This window comes from Podarcis gaigeae, assembly GCF_964106915.1.
Source record: "Podarcis gaigeae genome assembly, chromosome: 5".
Classification (NCBI taxonomy): Eukaryota; Metazoa; Chordata; class Lepidosauria; order Squamata; family Lacertidae; genus Podarcis; species Podarcis gaigeae.
In genome coordinates this window covers 51771140-51793232 of record NC_139681.1, presented here as the reverse complement: position 1 = coordinate 51793232, position 22093 = coordinate 51771140, and the positions used below count along the sequence as shown (strand labels likewise).

Here is a 22093-nt window from a genome sequence, read left to right as displayed (position 1 = left end):
CCCAGAAACTCCAGGGTGGCAGAATGCCGCAGCAAGGCTCCTTACGGGGTCCTTGCTACAGGATCACATTCATCCAGTGCTTTACCAGCTGCGCTGGCTCCCGGTGGAGTACAGGGTCAGGTTTAAGGTGCTGGTTTTGACCTTTAAAGCCCTATGCAGCCTAGGACCCTCATACCTATGGGACCACCTCTCCTCGGATGCCCCGCGGAGGACCTTAAGGTCCATAAATAACAACACTTTGGAGGTCCCGAGCCTCAAGGAGGTTAGATTGGTCAGGGCCAGGGCCTTTTCAGCACTGGCCTCGACTTGGTGGAACGCTCTGTCACAAGAGACCAAGTCCCTGCGGGGGACCAAGAGACCAAGTCCCATGCTTTAAATGAATGGTGTAGGGGTGGGTGGGTGGGTGAGAGAGCACATTTCTTAAGAAGGCAATCCTTTTGTAGGACCTGATGACTGTTTTGAAGAAAATGGCATTTCATACAGAGGAAATGTTAGTCAAACAATTCTCCATAAGACCTGTCTTCACTGGAATTCTCACCGTCTCCTGGAGTGGAATTATAATGCATTTATTGAAGATGCTGCCTCTTATGGCCTTGGTGACCATAACTTCTGCAGGTAATCTACTGCACATTCATCAAGGAAGGCCTTCTTTCTCCCACTTCCATGCACACAAATACGTCTGCTCCTCCCACTCCAAAAAGGCAGTATCTGCATGAGCTATATCAGTGTAATTCAATCACATTTCTTTTCTGTGATCTTCATTGCAAATAATTACTGATTCTTCTTGGCTACCGAGACACCAAGGATATTACCCCAACACAGGGATGGTTGTCTTTATGACTTTACCTTGGAAATAATGACCACTGTCATAGGAACTAACTCCTAGGGGCCGAAGGGACCCCACCCAAATAAAATATTTCAGGGGGCTGCACCCCTCAAAGCTGATGGTCATTTTCATTCAAATAGGGTGTGTGAACCATGTCATATGATCAATTATGTGGAGTGGGGCTTAGCTGCCCCCCCCAATATTTTATTCAAGTTGGCACCCCTGACCACTGTTGTTTATGTCTCTGATAGCTGGAGATATACACATTAAAAAGGTAAAGGTACCCCTGACCGTTAGGTCAAGTCGCAGACGACTATGGGGTTGCGGCGCTCATCTCGCTTTATAGGCTGAGGGAGCCAGCGTTTGTCCGCAGACAGCTTCCGGGTCATGTGGCCAGCATGACTAAGCTGCTTCTGGTGAACGAGAGCAGTGCACAGAAACGCTGTTTACCTTCCCGCCAGAGCTACCTATTTATCTACTTGCACTTTGTGCTTTTGAACTGCTGGGTGGGCAGGAGCAGGGACCGAGCAATGGGAGCTCACCCCGTCACGGGGATTTGAACCGCCGCCCTAGGCTCTGTGGTTTAAACCACAGCGCCACCTGCGTCCCTTGATATACACATTACTAGGTAGTTATTAATGCTGATAGGTTGCTGGCAAAGATGTATGTTATGCATTTACGCAACTCAATAAGTGATGCCAGTGTTTGTTGGTTGTACAAAAACTTATCACTTACTGGTAGGCAGTGTGAACTGTAAAAATGTTGCCATTCCTAATAATGCTTGTGCTCATGGGCAGGCAGTCTCCTCCTGGCACAAATGGATAATGCTCTGTGGTGTGACAGGTAACCAGTTACAGATTCTCCATCTTTCACAAAACTAGAATTTGTGGGCATCCAAGGAAGTGGAATGTTGGGAAATTCAGGACAGATAAAAGAAAGTGCTTCTTCAGACCATGCATAGTTAAACTATGGAACTCACTCCACATTGATGGCCACTAATTTGGATGTTTTAAAAGAGGATTAGACAAATTAATGGCAACTAGCCATGATGGCTATGCTCTGCCTCCATGGGCAGAGGCAGTATGTTTCTGAATATCAGTTGCTGAAAACTGCAGGAGTACTCTTGAGACCATATAACACCAGTCCTGAAAGACCTACGTTGGCTCCCAGTACGTTTCCGAGCACAATGTCGGTGCTGACATTTAAAGCCCTAAACAGCCTCGGCCCCGTATAATCTGAAGGAGCATCTCTACCACCGTCATTCAGCCCAGACACTGAGGTCCACTTCTGAGGGTCTTCTGGTGGTACCCTCACTTCGAGAAGTGAAGCTACAGGGAACCAGGCAGAGGGCCTTCTCGGTAGTGGCGCCCACCCTGTGGAACGCCCTCCCATCAAATGTCAAGGAAATAAACAACAATCTGACTTTTAGAAGACAACTGAAGGCAGCCCTGTTTAGGGAAGTTTTTAATGTTTAATGCTGTATTGTGTTTTTAATATTTGTTGGGAGCCGCCCAGAGTGGCTGGAGAAACCCTGCCAGAGGGGTGGGGTATTTATTAATATTAATATTAATAATTAATAATTCTTGATGGTGATGATGGTGATGCTTGTGTCCTGCATGTAGTTTTTTGACAGGCATGTGGTTGGCCACTGTAAGAACAGAATGCTGGATTATATGGGGCATTGGTCTGATCCAGCAGGCTCTTCTTGGTTTTTTTTATGTTCCTAATATACCACAGTATACCGGTGACCCTGTAAAAACAATGGCCATAGACAACACCCTAAAAAGAAGGCATGCTATCCCTCAGGCACAGTTTTTGCTTAGGGGAGATCTCTGGATCTTTTGTGCTTTTGTGAGAGCATTTTCCAGTTCTCCTATCTTTCAGAGCTTCAATTAGTAACTTTCTTTCTTGAGACATTACGCTCTTCTGACTGGTGAATTTTGAAACCTCCTCCTCCAGGAACCCAGATGGTGACGAAAAGCCCTGGTGCTTTGTCAGTGTGAATAACAAATTGAAGTGGGACTTCTGTGATGTATCTGCATGCTCAAAAACAGGTACGGTGGGTAATAATATAAAGTGGGGCAAAATAAATGTGAAAGGTGTAGCAGTAATTCAAATTGGCAGGCATTGTGATTATTCCCCCACCCCACCCTCCATCCATCTACCTTTAAGAACGCAGCCCACAAAACTGTAATGACTCTAGCATGATTTTTTAAATAGTCCTCTTGAAGCTCTGCCCAAGAGTTTAGTGAAATTTTAGGATCTGTTAGCTTTAGAGCAGGGAGAAGTATGCCAAACAAATAACAGGTATCGGGATATCTATTGTCAAGAGATGTAACAGGAAATGAAATATGAAACAGTACAGCAGAAAATAAACCATTCACATAATGAAGGAATAATATTCTACATGGATCTTTCAGGAATTATACTCATGCACTGAGAGAGACAGCTTTGATGCTGCAAGGTTCAGTTTCTGTGGGGAACTATTTCATAATTGAAAGGTATATTCAGGAACATAGGAAGAAGGGATTGCTTCTATTTATGCCCTACTAACTTAGGTTCCTCAATATGGCCCTGTCTTTCGTATTTGTGTGCTTAGCTATTGTTGTAGTTTCAGGATGGATACACCAGTGTGATTTTGTTATTAGAGTTAGGTAAGGGCCTGGGAGATATCAGGTTCCACTCAGCGATGAAGCTCACCAGGTGATCTTTGGGCAGGCAAGATCCTAGCCTGTCTCACAGGGCTAATGTGAGGATTAGAAGGGAAATATAGAAATGTGTGAGGAAAAATTGTAGTATATTTGAAATGAGAGGTTTATGAAATGTTAATTAATATATTGCTATTTTGCAATGGGAAATTCTACAAAAAGAAAAGAGGGGAGAGACAACAACAACAACAACAACAACAACATTTTATTATTTATACCCCACCCATCTGGCTGGGTTTCCCCAGCCACTCTGGGCGGCTTCCAACAGGATATTAAAAACACGATAAAACATCAAACATTAAAAACTTCCCTAAACAGGGCTGCCTTCAGATGTCTTCTAAAAGTCAGATAGGTTTATTTCCTTGACATCTGATGGGAGAGCGGGCACCACTACGAAGAAGGACCTCTGCCTGGTTCCCATGTAAAACCATGCATCCCATCTTGAGGTCCTTGGAGGAAAGGTGAAATAGAAATGCAATGATGATGTGAAAAATGTTGCCAATTATTTTGAAGATATAAACTTTTTCAGAATTAGAGTCAGACTTCTATATCATAGCTTATAATACTGCAATATTTTCCAAATTGCCTTATCAAGCCTTGAGTTATCATATTGGCCCGAATATAAGCCGCACCCGAATACAAGCCACACCTTTAAAATTGATGGGGGGGGAGAGAAAAAAAAGAAAAAATACCCGGATGTAAGCTGCTGCATTCCTTGCTGCTCCTGGTTGCATACTGGGGATGGGGGGGGGGACTGCATTGCCTGTGGCCTTTCCCCTTCCTTCCTCGCTCTTTCCCTTCCTGGCCTTGGGGAAGAGGACAGGGGAACTATGCGCAGGGGGGAGCATCTTTGCCATGCTCCTGGTGCTGTTTGTCCCACACTCCTGGCTGCATACCATAAGATCGCAAATATAAGCCTCACTCTAACTTTTCACGGTCAGAATTTGGGGGAAAGGTGGGGCTTATATTCAGGCCAATACGGTAAGATACAACTCCAGTGATTGTGCTGTGTCAGTGGTCAAAGCACAGTGTGCAAGTCTTGCGTGACACTTAGAGAATCCAGATCTAGCTGTCCAGACTGCCTGAAGCGTCCTCCTGAAAAACAAAATTGAAAGTGAAGGAAGGAGGAAGGGTCTGTTTATGAGTTGTTAGGTTAAATGAGGAAAAGTTGGAGTGAGAGAGCCTTTGTAACAGAGACAGTGCCATTATACCTGTTAGGTTGTGGGTGAACATATCAGACGGCAAGCGATTCTTCAAACAGCTCTTGTTTATTCAGAGGCCGGAGCAGAACTGAACTGAAGGGTTCAGTCAGCCTGCTTATATAGAGGTCCAGTACAACGTAACTTAACAATTTTCTAAAACTATCCAATCGCTGAATGTCACTTTCGATCCCTTATTTGCATATCTATCTACAGTATCCCCCTGCTGGCCCAGGGTGAGAACTTCAGTACATAACAATACCATTTCCATATCCAGTTGTTTCTTTTGTATTGCAGCACAGTCCTCTGGGAATACAGTCACCAAGAATTCTGCAGCGCATAGCAGACCTAATACATGTGGAAGACCAGAGACAGAAAGACCATTAAAGAGAATCTATGGCGGTGCCAAGTCAACTCCTGGCAAACATCCATGGCAAGCCTCTGTTCAGAGGAAGGTTTCAAGGGGCATATTTTTCCCCAAAGGACACTTCTGTGGAGGAGTACTGATTGAACCATGTTGGGTTCTTACTGCGGCACACTGTGTTTTGTAAGCAATTCATCTTTCATTTCTGACACTAAGAGTTGTTTGGCAGTGGGATGGTCTCCTTCAAGAAGTGCTGGATTCTCCTTCCTTGGAGGTTTTTAAGCAGAGACTGAATGACCATCTGACCTGTATGCTTTAGTTGAGATTCCTGCATCGTGGGGGGTTGGACTAGATGTCCCTCAGAATCCCTTCCAACTCCGCAGTTCTAGGAGTCTATTAATAGATCCTTATCGGTATGGTTTATGCATGATTATGATTTAGTCACATTTTTGCTCAAAATGGCAGAATAGAAATAGCAGAGATATTAAAATCAGATATAAAAACAGCAATAAATTGAAACTCAAATACTTACCAAAATATATATATTTAAAAGGAGCATGTCTTACCTACCCCACTTAAAGCATGGACATAGAAAAGTCCACATTCATGCATTCAGGTTCCCATATGGTAGATGAGAGTAGCTCTACATGACTTGGATCTGATTGGCTAGCAGTGCTGAGCCAAGATCTGTCTTTGGGTTTCTTGACAGGTCCTGTCCCCCCCGAAAACGTGGTTTCCATTTTTTTTTTTTCCTGCCTCATTCTAAGGCACCTGAGAATTTCTTTAGAATTTTGGCCAGTGTAGAGTTTTGAGCTTCCCTTATCAATGCAAGGGTGTGTGTGTGTGTGTGTGTGTGTGTGTGTGTAAGTAATATACATTTCTCTAGAACTCTGCAATTTCCTGGCTTCTTGGTCTGAGAAAGGCCTATGGGAGGAGCTACTTCATGATGTCTTCTCCTAGGCTTTAGCTGAAGTATGAGTACCCAGGAAGCCTGCCAAGTGTTAAGTCTAGTAGAGATAGTTTCCATGATGGAGAATTCCAGTATATTAGTTGAAGTGGATTATCTTTGAAATCTCTTGAGGTTCTATAATTACAACTGATCATTCTTTGTGACATTTTTCTCTCCTTCATAGGACAGATGCCCACACCCTTGAAGTGGTCCTTGGGAAAAAAGATCTCCTTAGGAAAGAGCATTATGAACAGAGGTTTGATGTCGAAAAGATAATTATACATGGACACTATGAAGAAATTGAGGATGTCCCATACAATGATATTGGCAAGTTGCTTACAAATGTTCAAATCACTGTCAGTGTGGTTACAAGATGGAGATAGTGGCCATTAGGCTCAGTAACTTTGATGTGGGCTAAATATCATGGATAAAATATTCTGACTTGAGTTAAGCAGTGGAACAAACATTCAAATTCCCCGAAGCTTCAGAAAATAGGTTTAATTAGTATTTCCATTAAAAATATATTGAATTTCTACATTTTGTATAAAAAAAGAAGTGGGAAGCCTTTCAGGGGTGCTTTTGCTCCCTTAACATTCCCAGGATAGAGAAATGAGTTGGATGAGGTTGTGAGAAGCCTACAAATACTTAGCTGTATCTGTTTGAAATCAGTGAAAATAATGCTTAAGTTTGATGACAGATCTGGTTGCTTCCTTAGCTAGCTTTGCATGCTATTGACCTAGATTTATTTCTGACATAGGACTGGCAGATCCATGATATTTCCTTAACCCTTTCCCTACCTGCTGTCTGTCAGCTCAAAACCACTCCCTTCTCCCAGATAGTTTGTCACCTATAGAAGAAGAGAGATGTTAACTTATCTTCTCCACCACAGGAAGAAAGCCAGCTGGAGATGATTTTCAGTGGACTTTGGGAAGGGAAAGGGGTCAAGCTGCCAACTCCTCTGCCAACCGTCCAATTCCCATTTTGGCTCCCACAGCTGCTTTTCGTATTTAAAAACAACCAAGAGGAAGAATCAGGGAACACATATAGCTTGGTGACCCTAAGATAGCAACAAGGAAATGAAAACCATTCTATAATTTCAAATTAAGTAGTCTAACAAGCAAGAGTACTCAAATAAGAAAGCTTGAGAAAATGTTATTTATTACTTTCCGGATACTGTTCAGAATGAACATGTCATCAGCTTTATTGCACAAAATTGTCTTCCATTTGGCCCACAGCTTTGTTGAAGTTGAAACCAATTGATGGCCACTGTGCAGTGGAAACAAGATACGTCAAACGAGTGTGCTTGCCTGATTCTACTTTTCCTGATGACACAGAATGCTATATATCAGGTTGGGGAGAAACTGAAACAGGTAAGCTATTGTTTAATGGTGCAGTCCTTTATAGTTAATACATTGACAAAATCTCTCTTAATTTTTGTATTTCTCCTCCTCTCTTACCAATTTGGCCTTTAGTGAGATCCCTCTGCTGCTGCAGATAGGAGGGTCATTGCTGTTTCCTAGATGGACTAGAATTACCACCATCCTGTAGTCTGTGTTTTGCCAAGGTTGTCTCTGCATAGTGCCTGGCTATGTTGCTGTCCTGGCTGTCCTGGCTTCTCAGCACTATGGGTCGCGCCAGTGTGAGAACAGGATGCTTTACCTTTCCCAAAACTGAGGGATATATGATGTCAGAGGATGCTTCTCTAGTATGAAGTCACTTACCTTCAGGTGTCCATGTTTCTAGAAGGATATAGACATCCACTTAATCGTTTACGCATTTAAATCAAATGGATGATTATACCTGGCTGTTCTCCCAAACTCCTGATTATATTTGGCTGTTCACCCAAATTCTTGGCTGTAGATAAGATGACTAATTGTCTGGCTGGGGAACATGTTCAGGAAGACCAACCACCACTCATTATTCCTGCAGAACAATTCAATCAGAGAAGATACGCTACAGATTATGAATAGCTATACCAGGCATTTTAAAATCAAGCAATTTTTGAAAACAAACTTTGTTAAAAATTCAGAATGTGCAAATCTGTTTGGAGTTTTTAAAAAATAAAAGAAGTAGTGGTATTTAGGGCAAACCTCCCATCAAATTCCTTGTCCCTTTCTCTGTCATATGCCACTTATCATCTTAACTTCATTCAAAGAATCAAATCAGAGTGAATGAGTCTATGTGCTTCCAGATAAAGATTCTGAGCCATATCTCGGAAATAAACCCAGGAACTTTGACAGTATTTTCCAGCCTATTGGTTTGGATAAGTTTTTGATAAGCAGCATCTGGATTTCTGGATGCATATTGAAACAGAACTGCCAAATCTATTCAAGTTCAGCTAAACCTCTGTGACATACTGTGAGTTCCTTGGAAGGAGGAAATTATTCTTGTGCTTAAAAATAAGATAATGAGACCTTTCTGAAAAAAATGCAGTTTTTCACTTTTCACTTAATGAGTTGCTGTAAAATTGCAGGTGGACAATGTGTCAATCATGTTCCCAAAAGTACCCTTATGTTTTATGAGCAATATAATCCAATATGAAGTATATACATCTTTTGATATAATTCATATTGAAAGTAAGAAGCATCTGGTATGCAGATTTGATAGATTATGTGCTGATGATATGAGTTAATAAAACATCATTCTTCCATGACACAGTCTCCTTTGCAAACTACCACATTCACAGTCCACTGTCTATGAATGTTGCCCAAGAGTGAATAGCTGATCTGTTTTGATGCCAGAAATGACTCCAATTTTAAAAACATTTGCTTGTATCCTGCCCTTTCCCTAAAAAAAACTCACAACAGCTGAAGTATAGAGCTAGTTTTAGGACCAAGACTTCCCAGGGAGCTTCATAGCTGAGCAAAGAATTGCATTTACACACATAATTCATACAAATCCATTGTGTCACAAAAGGCCCGGTCAACCAATGAAGACATTAGAAATGCAATTCAAATTTGTCTTGCTAATTTAAAATTACGTTGTTAAACTCAACTGTGCAAATATGTGGCTAGATCCATGACTGGAAGGAGAGCTCTATTCATGGAAGGGCCCCTTCTGTTCACAGTGTGGTGTAGTAGTTAAGAGCGGTGGACTTGTAATCTGGTGAACCAGGTTCGCGTCCCAGCTCCTCTACACGCAGCTGCTGGGTGACCTTGGGCTAGTCACACTTCTCTGAAGTCTCTCAGCCTTACTCACCCCACAGAGTGTTTGTTGTGGGGGAGGAAGGGAAAGGAGATTGTTAGCCGCTTTGAGACTCCTTAGGGTAGTGATAAAGTGGGATATCAAATCCAAACTGTTCTTCTTCTTTCTATGAATGAGAGCTCTTTAGGACACATCCCTTTGCCTTATGTCAGGGGTTCTCAAGTGACATCTTCTGATACATGCCATTTGAGACACTTTGGCTTCTTTTGATTAAACCAGGAAACACTTGCATGGCATGTGCTAGCAAGAAAATATTTTGGGGAATGGGTTGCATGAAACATCTCTGTTTCCATAGATATTTCCAACCTTCTGCTTGATGGCATCAGTGTATTTATCTGCAACGGTTGATATGTGTTTGTTTGCAATGCAAATCCTAATCATTATAGCACACCACATTTATGTGAATAATGATAGCAAATCATGTTCCCCATTGAACAGCACAGAGATCTCTCAGATGCGGAGCTGAATAATTCTTCTGCATAACATGCATAATTGACTTAATTGCGCAAGATTTTATGGCTCTAGCCACCACTTGTTTCATTTGTGGATCTAGTGGTAATTCTCTCAAACCTGTTTCCTGTTTGTGACATCTGCAACAGCAAACACACTATTAAAGGTGGGCTATGGAGATAACTTGCAAGCCTAGCAAAGGGTCCCAAAAGAAGACAAAATTATATCCATGGATCAATACATGGAAATTATTGATGTAACGATCCCAGAGTAAACATAACAAATGTCAGAATTTGACTCAAATAGTTCTGATTTAACACACCTTTGCAGTTGTAAAGTCTACAGGCCAGAATCTACCGAGGTCAGTCAACATCTGGCAAATACAACACAGTGTAGGTTTTTCAAAGGCAAAACACTATTGAGATGCCAAACTCCTATGCAGCAGTAACAGAAATTCACTGCCAAAAGCTGTTTTTAGCTTGATAGCCTTCTTTGGGCTTGTTTATTTCCTAACCCTGCTCTGCCAGAGTTGTGGCTTTCCCTTGCAGCAGATGATCATATCTTAGGCCCAGGTACAATTCTATTATCCCATAGATTGAAAAGAAAGATTTCGCAGAGGGAAGAAGGGAAGTTAAGAGTTTCTTCATTTTCCTGCATCCTGTAGGTGAATCATCTCATCAGCTGTTAGATGCCAGAGTAAAGCTGATTTCCCAGGTGCGGTGTAACGCACGAAGTGCACATAATAACAGACTGGATGAAAGCATGCTTTGTGCAGGAAATCTTCAGAGAACAAGCGCTGATACTTGTCAGGTCTGTTGCTTTTTCAGTATTTGAACACTAATTTCTCTTTTAACAAAATGTAAATAGGCTATGCAGAGTAATGTCTGGCAGGGTACTACATATGTATCTGCTTCTTGTATCAGATACATTACAACAACTTCCTTCCTTTCAACATGATGTGAGAGGCATGTCCTTCAAACAAACAGCAGCTCTTCTGGTGACAGGCAAGCCTATGGGAGACGCAGAAGTTCAGCTGCAAACTTGGGAGTTTTGTCATTTGATAAGGCCTGTCCCAATATATCTTAGGTGCATGATCACTGCACCTCTCCTTTCCCCAAACCACCACGTTTAATGTTCTTCAGGTTCTTTGTATTGCTAGACTGAAATATCTGTGGTACTGAATATGTGCTTTATTTACTTATTTTTTTTCCATCCGACTTCTACCCTGCCTTATCAAATTAGCTCCAGGCAGTTTACAAGCAAATCATGCAATCTACTAACACTTGAAAATATCAAGAAAATCAAATACATCTTCTGAGGTCTGGAGAATTTAGCGGGGCAGCCACAGAAGGGTATGTGTGTTGTCCTCTGAAGAGCATAGCCAGAAGTGACCCTCCCATTTTGTGAATGAATGGAAACTGGCTACATCCGCCCAGGACTCCTTGAAACACGAAAGGCCTACCACCACACAAATATATCATGCTGGAAATTACACTACTAATAAAATGTGGGCTCTGCACCCACGGGTGCCATAGGAAGCATTGAATCTCCTTCTCCAAGGGCATCAAAGGAGCCATAAGGAGTGCCAGATTCCCACTCCTGCCACCAATGAAATTTTATGGCCCTTACTCTATTGATATCAGAGCTCCAAGGTCAGTAGGGCTGGAAATGGAGTGTGCCACAGGGCCTGCCACTGAAGAACTGGATTTGCTTGACATGCCCCCACATCATAGATTAAACTATGCCAGACCATTTCTCTCCCATCATTTCTAAAGCAAACTGAAAAGAATGGAGTTGACCAATATTCCTCCATGCTCACTTTTGTCCTGCCGGCACTGGATAAGGTAGATGAACCACTTCTGTATCCCTCAGCCATCTTAGAACTGCAGCATAAGTGCAATGAAATGGAAAATCCAAGGCCAGGGATTTAATATCATCAGTTCCAGAAAAGACCACCCAATGCCTAGGTCCATCACGGACAACTGCTCTCCACTTTTCCAAGGGCCACTTACTATGCTGAGGACAAAACCGAAGAAGAAAAATCTGGGCCAGGAGTCCATGCCATCAGCTCCAGAAGAGACCTCAGGTTTGAGGTCTCCGTGGTTTAGGCATTAAATAAAACTACTGTTGATCCATATTTGAATTACAGTGGTACCTCAGGTTAAGAACTTAATTCATTCCGGAGCGCTGTTCTTAACCTGAAACTGTTCTTAACCTGAAGACCACTTTAGCTAATGGGGCTTCCTGCTATGCCGCCAGAGCATGATTTCTGTTCTCATCCTGAAGCAAAGTTCTTAACCCGAGGTAATATTTCTGGGTTGGCAGAGTCTGTAACCTGAAGCATATGTAACTTGAAGCGTATGTAATCCGAGGTACCACTGTACTTAAATGACCTATTTTATTTGTCGCTAGGGAGATTCAGGAGGCCCTCTAACCTGCGTGAAAAATGGCTCTTATTATGTCTATGGAATTGTGAGCTGGGGAGAACACTGTGGGTTAAGACAAAAACCTGGAGTCTATACCCATGTGATAAGATTTCTCAACTGGATTCGTACAAAAATTCAACGTGAGTCTAGCTTTGATATCTAGGAAAGCCCTTCGAAAAATAAATAAAGGTAAGCCTAAGACATACTGATATACCTTCCTATTAATCTCAGATAAAGAAGTTAGTTTTCCAATTGTCTTTTTGGCATTAAGGTTGAAATCTTATACACAGCATTTAACTCACTTCCTTCTTTGTAGAAATGTGTGGGGTGATTATACTTCCACCAGCCATACACCAACCTCCTCCTAGGAATCTTCGTAAGGAAAGTTCTGGACTTTGGGGTCTAGGAGTATACAAGTCATGGGGGGTTGTTTGTTACTACCACTATTAGTTTTAGGGTTGCCTTTGAATATTAATTGGTCTGTGTGTTCATAAGCTTTATGCTTAATTTGCTTTGATATCTTTGAATGAATTCTTGAACTCTTTGCTGTAATGATGTTAAATTTTGAATTGTGTATTATGGTTACTGTACTACCGTATTGAATGTTCATTTTGATAAGCCTCTTTGAGCCACAAATCTGTGGGAAATGTGGTATTTAAATAAATTGACTGTCTGCAAGACTATATTTTCTGAATAGGATTTTAAGCACCGAGAATTGCAAGTTCCACTGGATAATTCAAAACATGCCATGTTTTATTCAAAATGCAAACCCTGACACCCTCTCTTAGGATTTAGCGTATTGGCTTAGCTTTCACCAGTTTATTATACAGTGGCATGTGTAACCACATAGCCTACACTTGGAACGATATGCCATTTTAAAAAAAAATATTTGTTATATTTTTATCCTCCAATGTGTTCAGGATAGCAGACCTAATCCCCGTTTTATCTTGAAAAATGAGTCAAATTCGTAGGCTGAAATATAGTGGCTAGCCCAATATACCTCGGGGGAGCTTAGCAGCTGAGTTAAGAGTTTGAATCTGGAGCTTGTTTGTCCAAATCCACCACTCTGTCTGCAAACATTATATGCAACTTTCACATCCCATTCATAGAAGCTCAATCACACACTCAGGAACTCATTCTCCTCCACTTACAAGGGCCTACACAAAGCCACACATCAACATTTCACTTGCTGTTACATGCTCACCCATTCAAGGATAATAAACTTTAAATTATCAAGAGTCACATAGACCACTTTAGAATGTTCAAAGGAATGCAGGAAATAAAGGAAGGTTTCATAAACCAAGAAAACCCTATCATTAAAATACCAAAACAAATTATTTATGGAAAGTGACTCCTCTTATTTATTTTCAATACAAATAATTTTACTTTCAACAAATCATGTTCATTAATTTTTAGTACAAAGTTGAGCCTGCCAGTCATCTAGTACTAATTTCATTCGCTGTCAGAAATAAATACTACATTTCATAATAACATACACTTAAAAATTACTTACATGCAAAAAAATATATAAGAACAATATTAAATTATTTGCGTAGGGTTTCACTGTTTTAGCAAATTCAACCGCTTTGGTCAGCCTATGCTTCGGGGGGGGGGGGGCTCTACTTGCGCAGCAAGCTGAAAAAAATTATGCATTTTCTTAAGGCTGATGTCTGTGTTGCAGTTCATTTCTTGACATCATTTTTCTCCGCCTGACTTGCAAGATCTCTGTGGCGTCCGGATTGACTCTCACTTCTTGGGATCCTTCTCCAGCTGCCTGCTCCTGCCAACCAAAATAGATACTGAATGTGAGCTACTTACGAAGACAAATTTTCAGAATTCCCATTTATTAAAAAGAAACAGTACTTTATCGGGCAAAACATTAAAGCTCTGCTAATGCCATCTTTCTGGGGTTGGACAGGTTTGTTAGCTTCAACATGGTCTTACTTCTAGGGAAGATGCAACTTCTGGGTTACTCCAGCTTCCTTATCCAAATGCCTCTGTGCGAATCAAAAGCTACTTGTAGATGCTTCAGATCAGGTGTTGCTAATGCAGCACCTGTGCGTGCACATATGTCCACAAAGGGCTTCTCAGTTACCTGCAAACTGCCCTTCTCCACTGAAATTAGGCTTGGAAGAACCATTGTATTGAAGCCGAAAGGTTGTGGGTGTGATATGCATCCCATAGGCACGTACCTAGCAGTAAGTCCCATTAAGCCTCCCAGGAGGCTTGTACAGGATTGCACAGGAACTGACTTTGCAACAAGCACTAGACCTGCAAGCCTTATTCACATGTCAGAATGAAGATTTGTGTGATGTAAAAACAATGAATTCTTCAACTATTATGTGAGTCTTGCTTTGCAACTAAAATGTCGTATGCCAGCTGAGTCTCATCCCTCCAGCCATGATTCAACAGGCTGCCTTTTTTATAGCTTGCAGGGCCCTCTACATGTCCTTTATCCATTAATTTGTTGCCTTATTTTTAGAGTGGAAAAAAATAAATAAAATAAAATTGGTGACATCAGGATAAACAAGCCATTCAGTCTATTTCTGCTGCAGTCTTACAGCAGAACCACTAAGCTGCTTTTCTATATGACACAGAGTGGGAAACAAGCACTCCGCCTTATGTTTGGGATTCTGCATCCTAGGTGATTAGAAGGAAAGGGGCTATTCGTTCACGTACAGTTTTCAGATTGTTCTGATCCAAAGTTCCTTGAGGTTCCTGTTCCTGAGCATATGCCAGCTCAGCAGCCCTCCTGGCCATTTCCACTTTGTAGGAACCTGGAGGTGTCCAGCCAACGCCTCTGATCCAGTTCAAATCAGATTTGTACTTGACCTGCAAAACAAATACACAAACCTCACGGAATTAATAAACCGCACACACTTCAAATCAGATGGGAAATAAATTGCATAGAACAGCACCTTAGCTTTCAGTTTCCTTCACTGTCAGGACTTGATTCATTTATTTCAAACACTAAGAATTCTATAATGATGAGGAGATGTTTACAAAGTAAGAAGTGAATGGCAGCATGTACGAAAGGCTGTGCATTTCCACAGTTTGTCAACATTTCTTTCCTTATTATTAACTGAACGTTACTTCTAAAACCTCAGAAATCATATGAGGGCTACTAGAAATCCAAGGAAGAATGGGACAAGCATACCTATTCTATCTTTCCATTTTTCTCCAGAACTTCAAATTACTTACTAGGGTTGAGACCAAATGGTCCCACCACTTCACAACTCCCTTTGCAGGCAGTGAAAGGAGATGTTCAAATTTTTCAAGATGGTAGGAAATTGCAAGGTAGGAGAGCAGCTATTCATCCTTAACTAGTCTTCCCCTTTTGTTTCTCCCTCCACCTCCACTTTTTTCCTGTCACAAGCTGTGGTTAGTAGCAAATATAACACTTTTTTCAGTAGCTCATGAACCACCATTTCCTTTCCTCAAAACTGCATAGAAGCAACAATGGGATGCAGGGGGATAGCTGACTCACTCCTTACTGGCATCTTTTGGTCCTTCATTAGCATTTCTTTTCTACTAGCCAAACTCTTTAAAAGGTATTCTTTTAAAGGGGGGGCACTTTATGGATGTTTCAAGGACAGAGTTTTGGTACAGAGTATAGAGGCCTGGAACGAGACTCTAGCCAGGCATCCCCAAACTCGGCTCTCCAGTTGTTTTGGGACTACAATTCACATCATCCCTGACCACTGGTCCTGTTAGCTAGGGAAGATGGGAGTTGTAGTCCCAAAACAGCTGGAAGGCCGAGTTTGGGGGTGCCTGCTCTAGCCTATAGATCAATGCACTTACATCACTCTGGAGGTTGTGTGCTTGCTTAGCATGCTTTAGGTTCAGCTGTTCTGGGTCACAGGTATACTGATGCAGGTGCTGCCTGTAATTGACGTCACTTATCAACTGCTGACTTTTCTTTGCATGGATAAATCTTGGCTGGTCAATGTGGCTCTTGAACTGCGCTCTGTTTCTGACAAAATCCCTCTTGTATTGGTTGTCACTCTGGAGGTAGCCCATCTTGAGAAAGTGCCTCATTTTAGGGTCATCATTCACATTGCGAAATCCAATCTGCTGCCCCCTATCCCTCAGGAAGGCCTCTCTGTATCTGAACTGCAGAGTAGTGAGACAGAGCAAAGACAAAAATAATTTTTTGCAATAATTTTTACAATAATTCCCTTATTGTAGTATTTTTGTATAGAGAGCGGTGACTTCTATGTGGATATATAACTTTGCTAAATCAGAGTACTAGCATCTACATCCAGAGGGCAGAGCTGCCTGGTTGGAGCAATTTTTGACTGGAAATAAATGGTCATTGGATTTACAGAATATACACAGTTTTATTATCAATAGCATACTTAATGATGAATACATTAACAAGCATGTGGATGAAATGGAAACCAGTGGTGTAAGGCAGCTTGCACAGCTCAAAAAATGTCAAACTGGCTACTAAGTCACATGTCAGAATGACTCGACAGTTAGCAGTTAGGCCTGAATAAATTTAGTAGGCCCAAATGACTGTGGAGTCCCAGCACTTCCCAGCTTGCTTTGCTGCTTCTGCTCTCATGTGTCTTTGTCACATGACATGATGTTCCATTAAATCAATGAGACTTCAGAACTTGAAGCTCATTATTTCAACAAAATGTATGTGCACCTAAATTCATCTGGACTGCACTCTGGCTTTCTAGCAGTTCCAGATTGGCTTAAAGAGTTTGAGTGCATGTTCCTCAAGTCTTTGGATACCAGTGTCCCCATTTAAACTGCAAAGGAAAAGTCATGGGTTGCATAGGAGCCTGCCATTCCAATAATCTTGTAATGGGATCCTAAGATGAATCTTGAATACATACATCACTGGCAATGTCTCTGGAAGCTTTAGCCGTCTGGAAAGGGATGGCATCCAATCTGAAATCATAGCCAGCTGCCCGTGTCTCCTCCCAAGATGTCTTATAAAGTTTCTGCAGGAAGGAGTTAAGAAAGATGATGCCTTAGTTTACAAGTCTTTTGTTCTTATAGTAATAAATATTTAATTCTAATGGGACCATTTGTGTCTGGGCCAGTCATACAGGCCTTTAAGATTTTCCGACTGCCCTGCAGCCCTTCAACAGTCCCACCTACAGAATACTGTACATTGGTTAGAGTCTCATTGGTGGGGAGTCAAAAACACCCAAATTGAGATTTTGTTTTGCATTTCATGCATACATTGATTCCAGCTTATTTGGTTTTTGTTAGACACTTTGATGCATCAGCCACATCAATATTGCATTGACACACTGCCCCTATTCTGTCTTTCGAAACATCTCCTAGTAGCATCTTGGGTTTTACAGTGTAGGAATGTCAGTGCTACAAGTCTCCACTTTTTGTTACTTCAAGCACTTCTAATGCTTTCTGTGCTAGCTTCATACCCTGATGGTTTCATCAACTAATCTAAAATAATGAGCTGCTGGATAAAATATTGGATATGATTTATATGAGTAAGATGCAGATTTTGAAGATAACATGTCTCATTTCAATCCCAAGGGTTTATATTACAGTGTCTGAAGTTATTGTGATACTGCATCATTGTCCTACCCAAGAGATGTTTCTCAAGTTTAGCCATTCAGCTTAGGAGAAATGAAATATTTTTGTACATAGGTGCAAGGATGCGAACGAGCAGAGACATAGCCTACTTTGATGAGGGTCTACTTTGGTTAGGGCACATTCTCTAAAACAGCGGTTCCCTAACTGTGGCCTATGGACCACTGGTGGTCTGTGGGCTTCATTTAGATGGCCCATGGCATGTCTGCATTAAGTATACATATTGATTTTCGATTGTATTTGTATTACTTATTTTACTTCTTATGTGGTATTTTATTGTATTGCAGTTTGAATTCTATGGACTGCAAGTTGTAACACAATCAAATGCAATGTAAGAAAAAAACAAAATCAAACCCTATTTAAAAACATACAGCATCTAGCACAGCACGTACAAATCGCTACAACAGGCAGAAAAGAAATCATTACGTGGTCTGCCAGCAATTTTTTAAACGGTCTGTGGGAAAATTAGTTTGGGAACGACTGCTCGACATGATAGTAGGTAATAATCCCAGGCCTCCAACTCATATTACTTACTGACCAAATAATGTTTATTTACTATGAGACTGAAGGGACGCAGGTGGCGCTGTGGGTAAAAGCCTCAGCGCCTAGGGCTTGCCGATCGAAAGGTCGGCGGTTCGAATCCCTGCGGCGGGGTGCGCTCCCGTCGTTCGGTCCCAGCGCCTGCCAACCTAGCAGTTCGAAAGCACCCCTGGGTGCAAGTAGATAAATAGGGACCGCTTACCAGCGGGAAGGTAAACGGCGTTTCCGTGTGCGGCTCTGGCTCGCCAGAGCAGCAATGTCACGCTGGCCACGTGACCCGGAAGTGTCTCCGGACAGCGCTGGCCCCTGGCCTCTTGAGTGAGATGGGCGCACAACCCCAGAGTCTGGCAAGACTGGCCCGTACGGGCAGGGGTACCTTTACCTTTACCTTTACTATGAGACTGAGATAAAAATGCACCTCTGAAGACATGGAGAGTGAAAATGCAAAAAATGGGGTATCCACACTTCCCAGTAGGCTTGCTATTTCTGATAAACATACTTAGAGCACCTGATCAAATTCTTGAATTATTTCCTCCCAGATCATGACAGTAGGATCCAAAATTATCCCAGATGAGATAATATGGGAGGCATTCCATCCAAAAATGACCACAGACGGCATATTTAAAGGGCAAATCCAGATAAATTCTTAAATTTATTTAGAATAATCAGGGTATGAAAATTTGGGTAACAAGCCCTTTGGGGTGGAAGGGAATCAGGTGGGCTGGAAGAGCCATGGTTCCTCCTCAGCTGTGTCATAAGTCCAAATCTGGAGTGTCTCTTGCCATGGGAGCTTCTATCTTGCAACCACCAGCAAGTCCTAGCCATTTCCTGCCTCTTCCCCTCTCTCTTTTTAATCTGCCAAAGCTTTTGCCTTGCTGTTGCGGATCATTCTGTAACATGGGTCCTTTGATCTGAAACCCCATGCGTCATTTTACTTTATCACAGTTTGCACAGCTTTTGCACTCATCCTCACACATTACATTCATTTGATTTACAGCTATCTTTGCAGTTTTACAAATACCAATGTGGTTTTTGTGTGTGTTGTAAGGTCAGTCTCTCTCAACAGCTTTCTGTGTGTGGCATCTGATCCAATTGTATATCTACCAAAAACAGTTTCATTTTTAATGAGAGGCCCCCAACTCTTCCATCTCCCCATGCTCTCCCTGGCTGTTTCAGTTCAGATACATGCTGGTCCATTTGAATGTTTTGAGAAGAAAGGGTACATATCAGACTTACAACTGTGACATTCATCTGTGCATGGCAATACAGTTCTAACTGCATGAGCAATACATCTCACTCATTCTTTTCTTCTAACAGGAGAGTAAAGGTTTGTCAATGCACAATGCTCTTTCTATTTTGATTTCCAGTAGCTGACTAAATGCACCTTTTAAGGTAATTTAATGAAACACAATTCCTCTAAAAGTACTGTAATTTGTGCATGAAATAAAATTGCGAATTAATGCACATGAAACGACTATATTCCATTTTGAAACAATGCAACCGAGGCTAAAAAGAAAATTATCTACAAACTGGAATTACTGGGACAAGTGATGGCTGGATGTATTCCTGGTACATATGAAATCAAAATACAACTAATTGTAGCTGTGTTCATTCACAAAACCCATCACCCTAAAATGAAAAGATCTATTACTTACATCACTGAGATGGAGTGCATTGAGACGCGCCCTTATGAAGTCAGGATGGTCAGGAGGCAGAGTATATTCATGCATGGATTCCAAGTGTGCAGCTCGGTACAGCCTCTGACAAACCAAATGACATTTGTTACTTTCACAATTTCTATAACGATAACAAAAAACTATTTCCAGCAAGAGCTACAGCACACAATGCATTTAATATTAAATTATGCCTATGCTTATTAAAGGTGCCTTAAGACAAGATGACGTGGGTGGCGCTGTGGTCTAAACCACTAAGCCTAGGGCTTGCCGATTGGAAGGTCGGCGGTTCGAATCCTCACGATGGGGGGAGCTCCTGTTTCTCAGTCCCAGCTCCTGCCAACCTAGCAGTTCGAAAGCACGAAGTGCAAGTAGATAAATAGGTACCACTCCGTCGGGAAGGTAATTGGCATTTCCATGCGCTGCTCTGGTTTCGCCAGAGGCGGCTTAGTCATGTTGGCCACATGACTCGGAAAAACTGTCTGCGGACAAACGCTGGCTCCCACAGCCTGTAAAGCGAGATGAGTGCTGCAATCCCAGAGTCGTTCGCAACTGGACTTAACTGTCAGGGGTCCTTTACCTAAGACAAGATATTGCTTGACTTTCAATATCATGCTCTTCCAATAATTTTGCCTGTCAAGCAGTTCAGTTTGCCAGATGGAAAAATCCCCCGATTTCTTCCCCCTGTGCACCATTCTGGGGGTTCTGTCCACCCCCAACCCCCAGAGCCAATTTCAGGGGGCACATGGAAGGAAAGCTTTGTTGCGGGATTGGAACTCCTTGCACAGGGCTTCTGTTAATAGGGTTCATAAGGTAAATCCTGCCATAAGTATTTGCACTGATTTTTAATTGTACTTTTAATGCTGCTTTTATTTCTTATGCTGTATTTCATTGTGTTGCAATTTGAATGTAATCAGTAATTCGATGAAATACAATGAAAGGGGGGAAAGAAGCAATAGAATACAATTAAGAATCATTCACCATCTAGCACAGCACACCTAAATCGCATCAATGGGAAAAATAATAATTAAATGGTCTGCCAATACCATCAACGATTTTCAAGTGGTCCATGGAAAAATAAGGTTTGGGAACCACTGCTCTACACCATAAAAAATGCTTAACTTACATCATTGCACTGAAGATAACTATTCTTAGCATGGAGGAAGTCCAGAGAGTCAGTCACTGTGGTGAACTTGAGTCTATCTGGTTTCTGACGATACTTTGTCTATAAGTGGAATATAAAACATGCAGTAAAGACTGGAGTTAAAAACAGAATATATCACATGTGTGGCAGCAGATGTAGAAATAATACATAAATGTGTGTTTTAATACATATTGTATAGAATTTTTTAAAAAACCATTTAAGAAACATTGAGAGAAGGTTTGTTCTATCTGTGTGTCTGCTGAAATAGCTTGCCCAAAATAAATGCATATATAATTTGGCTATATCCAGAGATCCCCAATGGATTTCGTTTTGTCAAAAAGATATACAAATGGGGAAATGTCGTTTTCAACGCTTGTCTTTACTGTGCAATTGTCCAAAATGATTTCAATATGTTATGGCAGTGATGCACAGAGAAAAACACATAGTTTTGACTGGGCAAACAGAAATCTGTATCCAAAATGTCACCCTGTTAGATCTCCAATCCACATTTAGGACATTTTCTCTGTTAATAAGTTATGCTGATTACGATAAAATCACTCTCCACTGACTTTGCTGTCAGTTTCAAGTATGCAATTTTCAAAACTATGTTATCAGCTGCTTAGCATTCCATTGCCGAGTCTGCCGTCTTTCTTTATTGCTATGTGTTTTTGTTGTTGAGAGTCTCCTGTTCAGGGTAGAAAATATGCAGCAGGATGTCACAGGTGGACTCCTATCTTGTGTACTGCTCTTTGGTAACGTACAACCGTTGTATAAACAGGCTCTCACATCAAAAGGAAATGCTAAGCTACATCCATAAGTGTCATGTAACAAGGAGCCTTGATGGTAAACAATTCCTACAGACGTACCATCCCATGAAAGATTTATCAGTACCTCACTGATGAGTTCTCCAGCCTTCTTTACATTCTCTATCTGAGGGGATCTCAGAGCCATCCAGCTAACCCCCTTCATGAAGTTCAGGTCTGATTTGTAGCGAAACTGTCAAACAAAAACAAAACAAACTTAGACTTCGTCAGAT

The 22093-nt window shown here is 41.5% G+C and overlaps 2 protein-coding genes across 5 annotated transcripts in view; one reads left to right on the top strand and one right to left on the bottom strand.

Moving 5' to 3' along the window:
* Positions 1–14648, top strand: part of HABP2 (hyaluronan binding protein 2) — a 32206-nt gene extending 17558 nt beyond the window's left edge. For 2 of the 4 annotated variants that reach the window (XM_083741396.1, XM_083741393.1), the window contains exons 7-14: positions 444–615; positions 2786–2880; positions 5031–5280; positions 6231–6373; positions 7282–7416; positions 10365–10510; positions 12113–12315; positions 13808–14648. In XM_083741396.1, the coding sequence (XP_083597522.1) occupies positions 444–615; positions 2786–2880; positions 5031–5280; positions 6231–6373; positions 7282–7416; positions 10365–10510; positions 12113–12289 (1118 nt within the window). In that variant the 3' untranslated portion in view covers positions 12290–12315; positions 13808–14648. Of the gene's footprint in view, positions 1–443; positions 616–2785; positions 2881–5030; positions 5281–6230; positions 6374–7281; positions 7417–10364; positions 10511–12112; positions 12316–12442 lie in introns of all 4 variants that reach the window. The other 2 variants (XM_083741395.1, XM_083741394.1) reach the window with 2 other exon arrangements.
* Positions 13464–22093, bottom strand: part of NRAP (nebulin related anchoring protein) — a 58834-nt gene continuing 50204 nt past the window's right edge. The window contains exons 36-42 of the mRNA XM_083741177.1: positions 21949–22053; positions 21040–21138; positions 19896–20000; positions 16974–17081; positions 15928–16239; positions 14806–14958; positions 13464–13906 (exon numbers count right to left, since the gene is read on the bottom strand). Coding sequence (XP_083597303.1) covers positions 13784–13906; positions 14806–14958; positions 15928–16239; positions 16974–17081; positions 19896–20000; positions 21040–21138; positions 21949–22053 — 1005 coding nt within the window. The 3' untranslated portion in view covers positions 13464–13783. The remainder of the gene's footprint in view (positions 13907–14805; positions 14959–15927; positions 16240–16973; positions 17082–19895; positions 20001–21039; positions 21139–21948; positions 22054–22093) is intronic.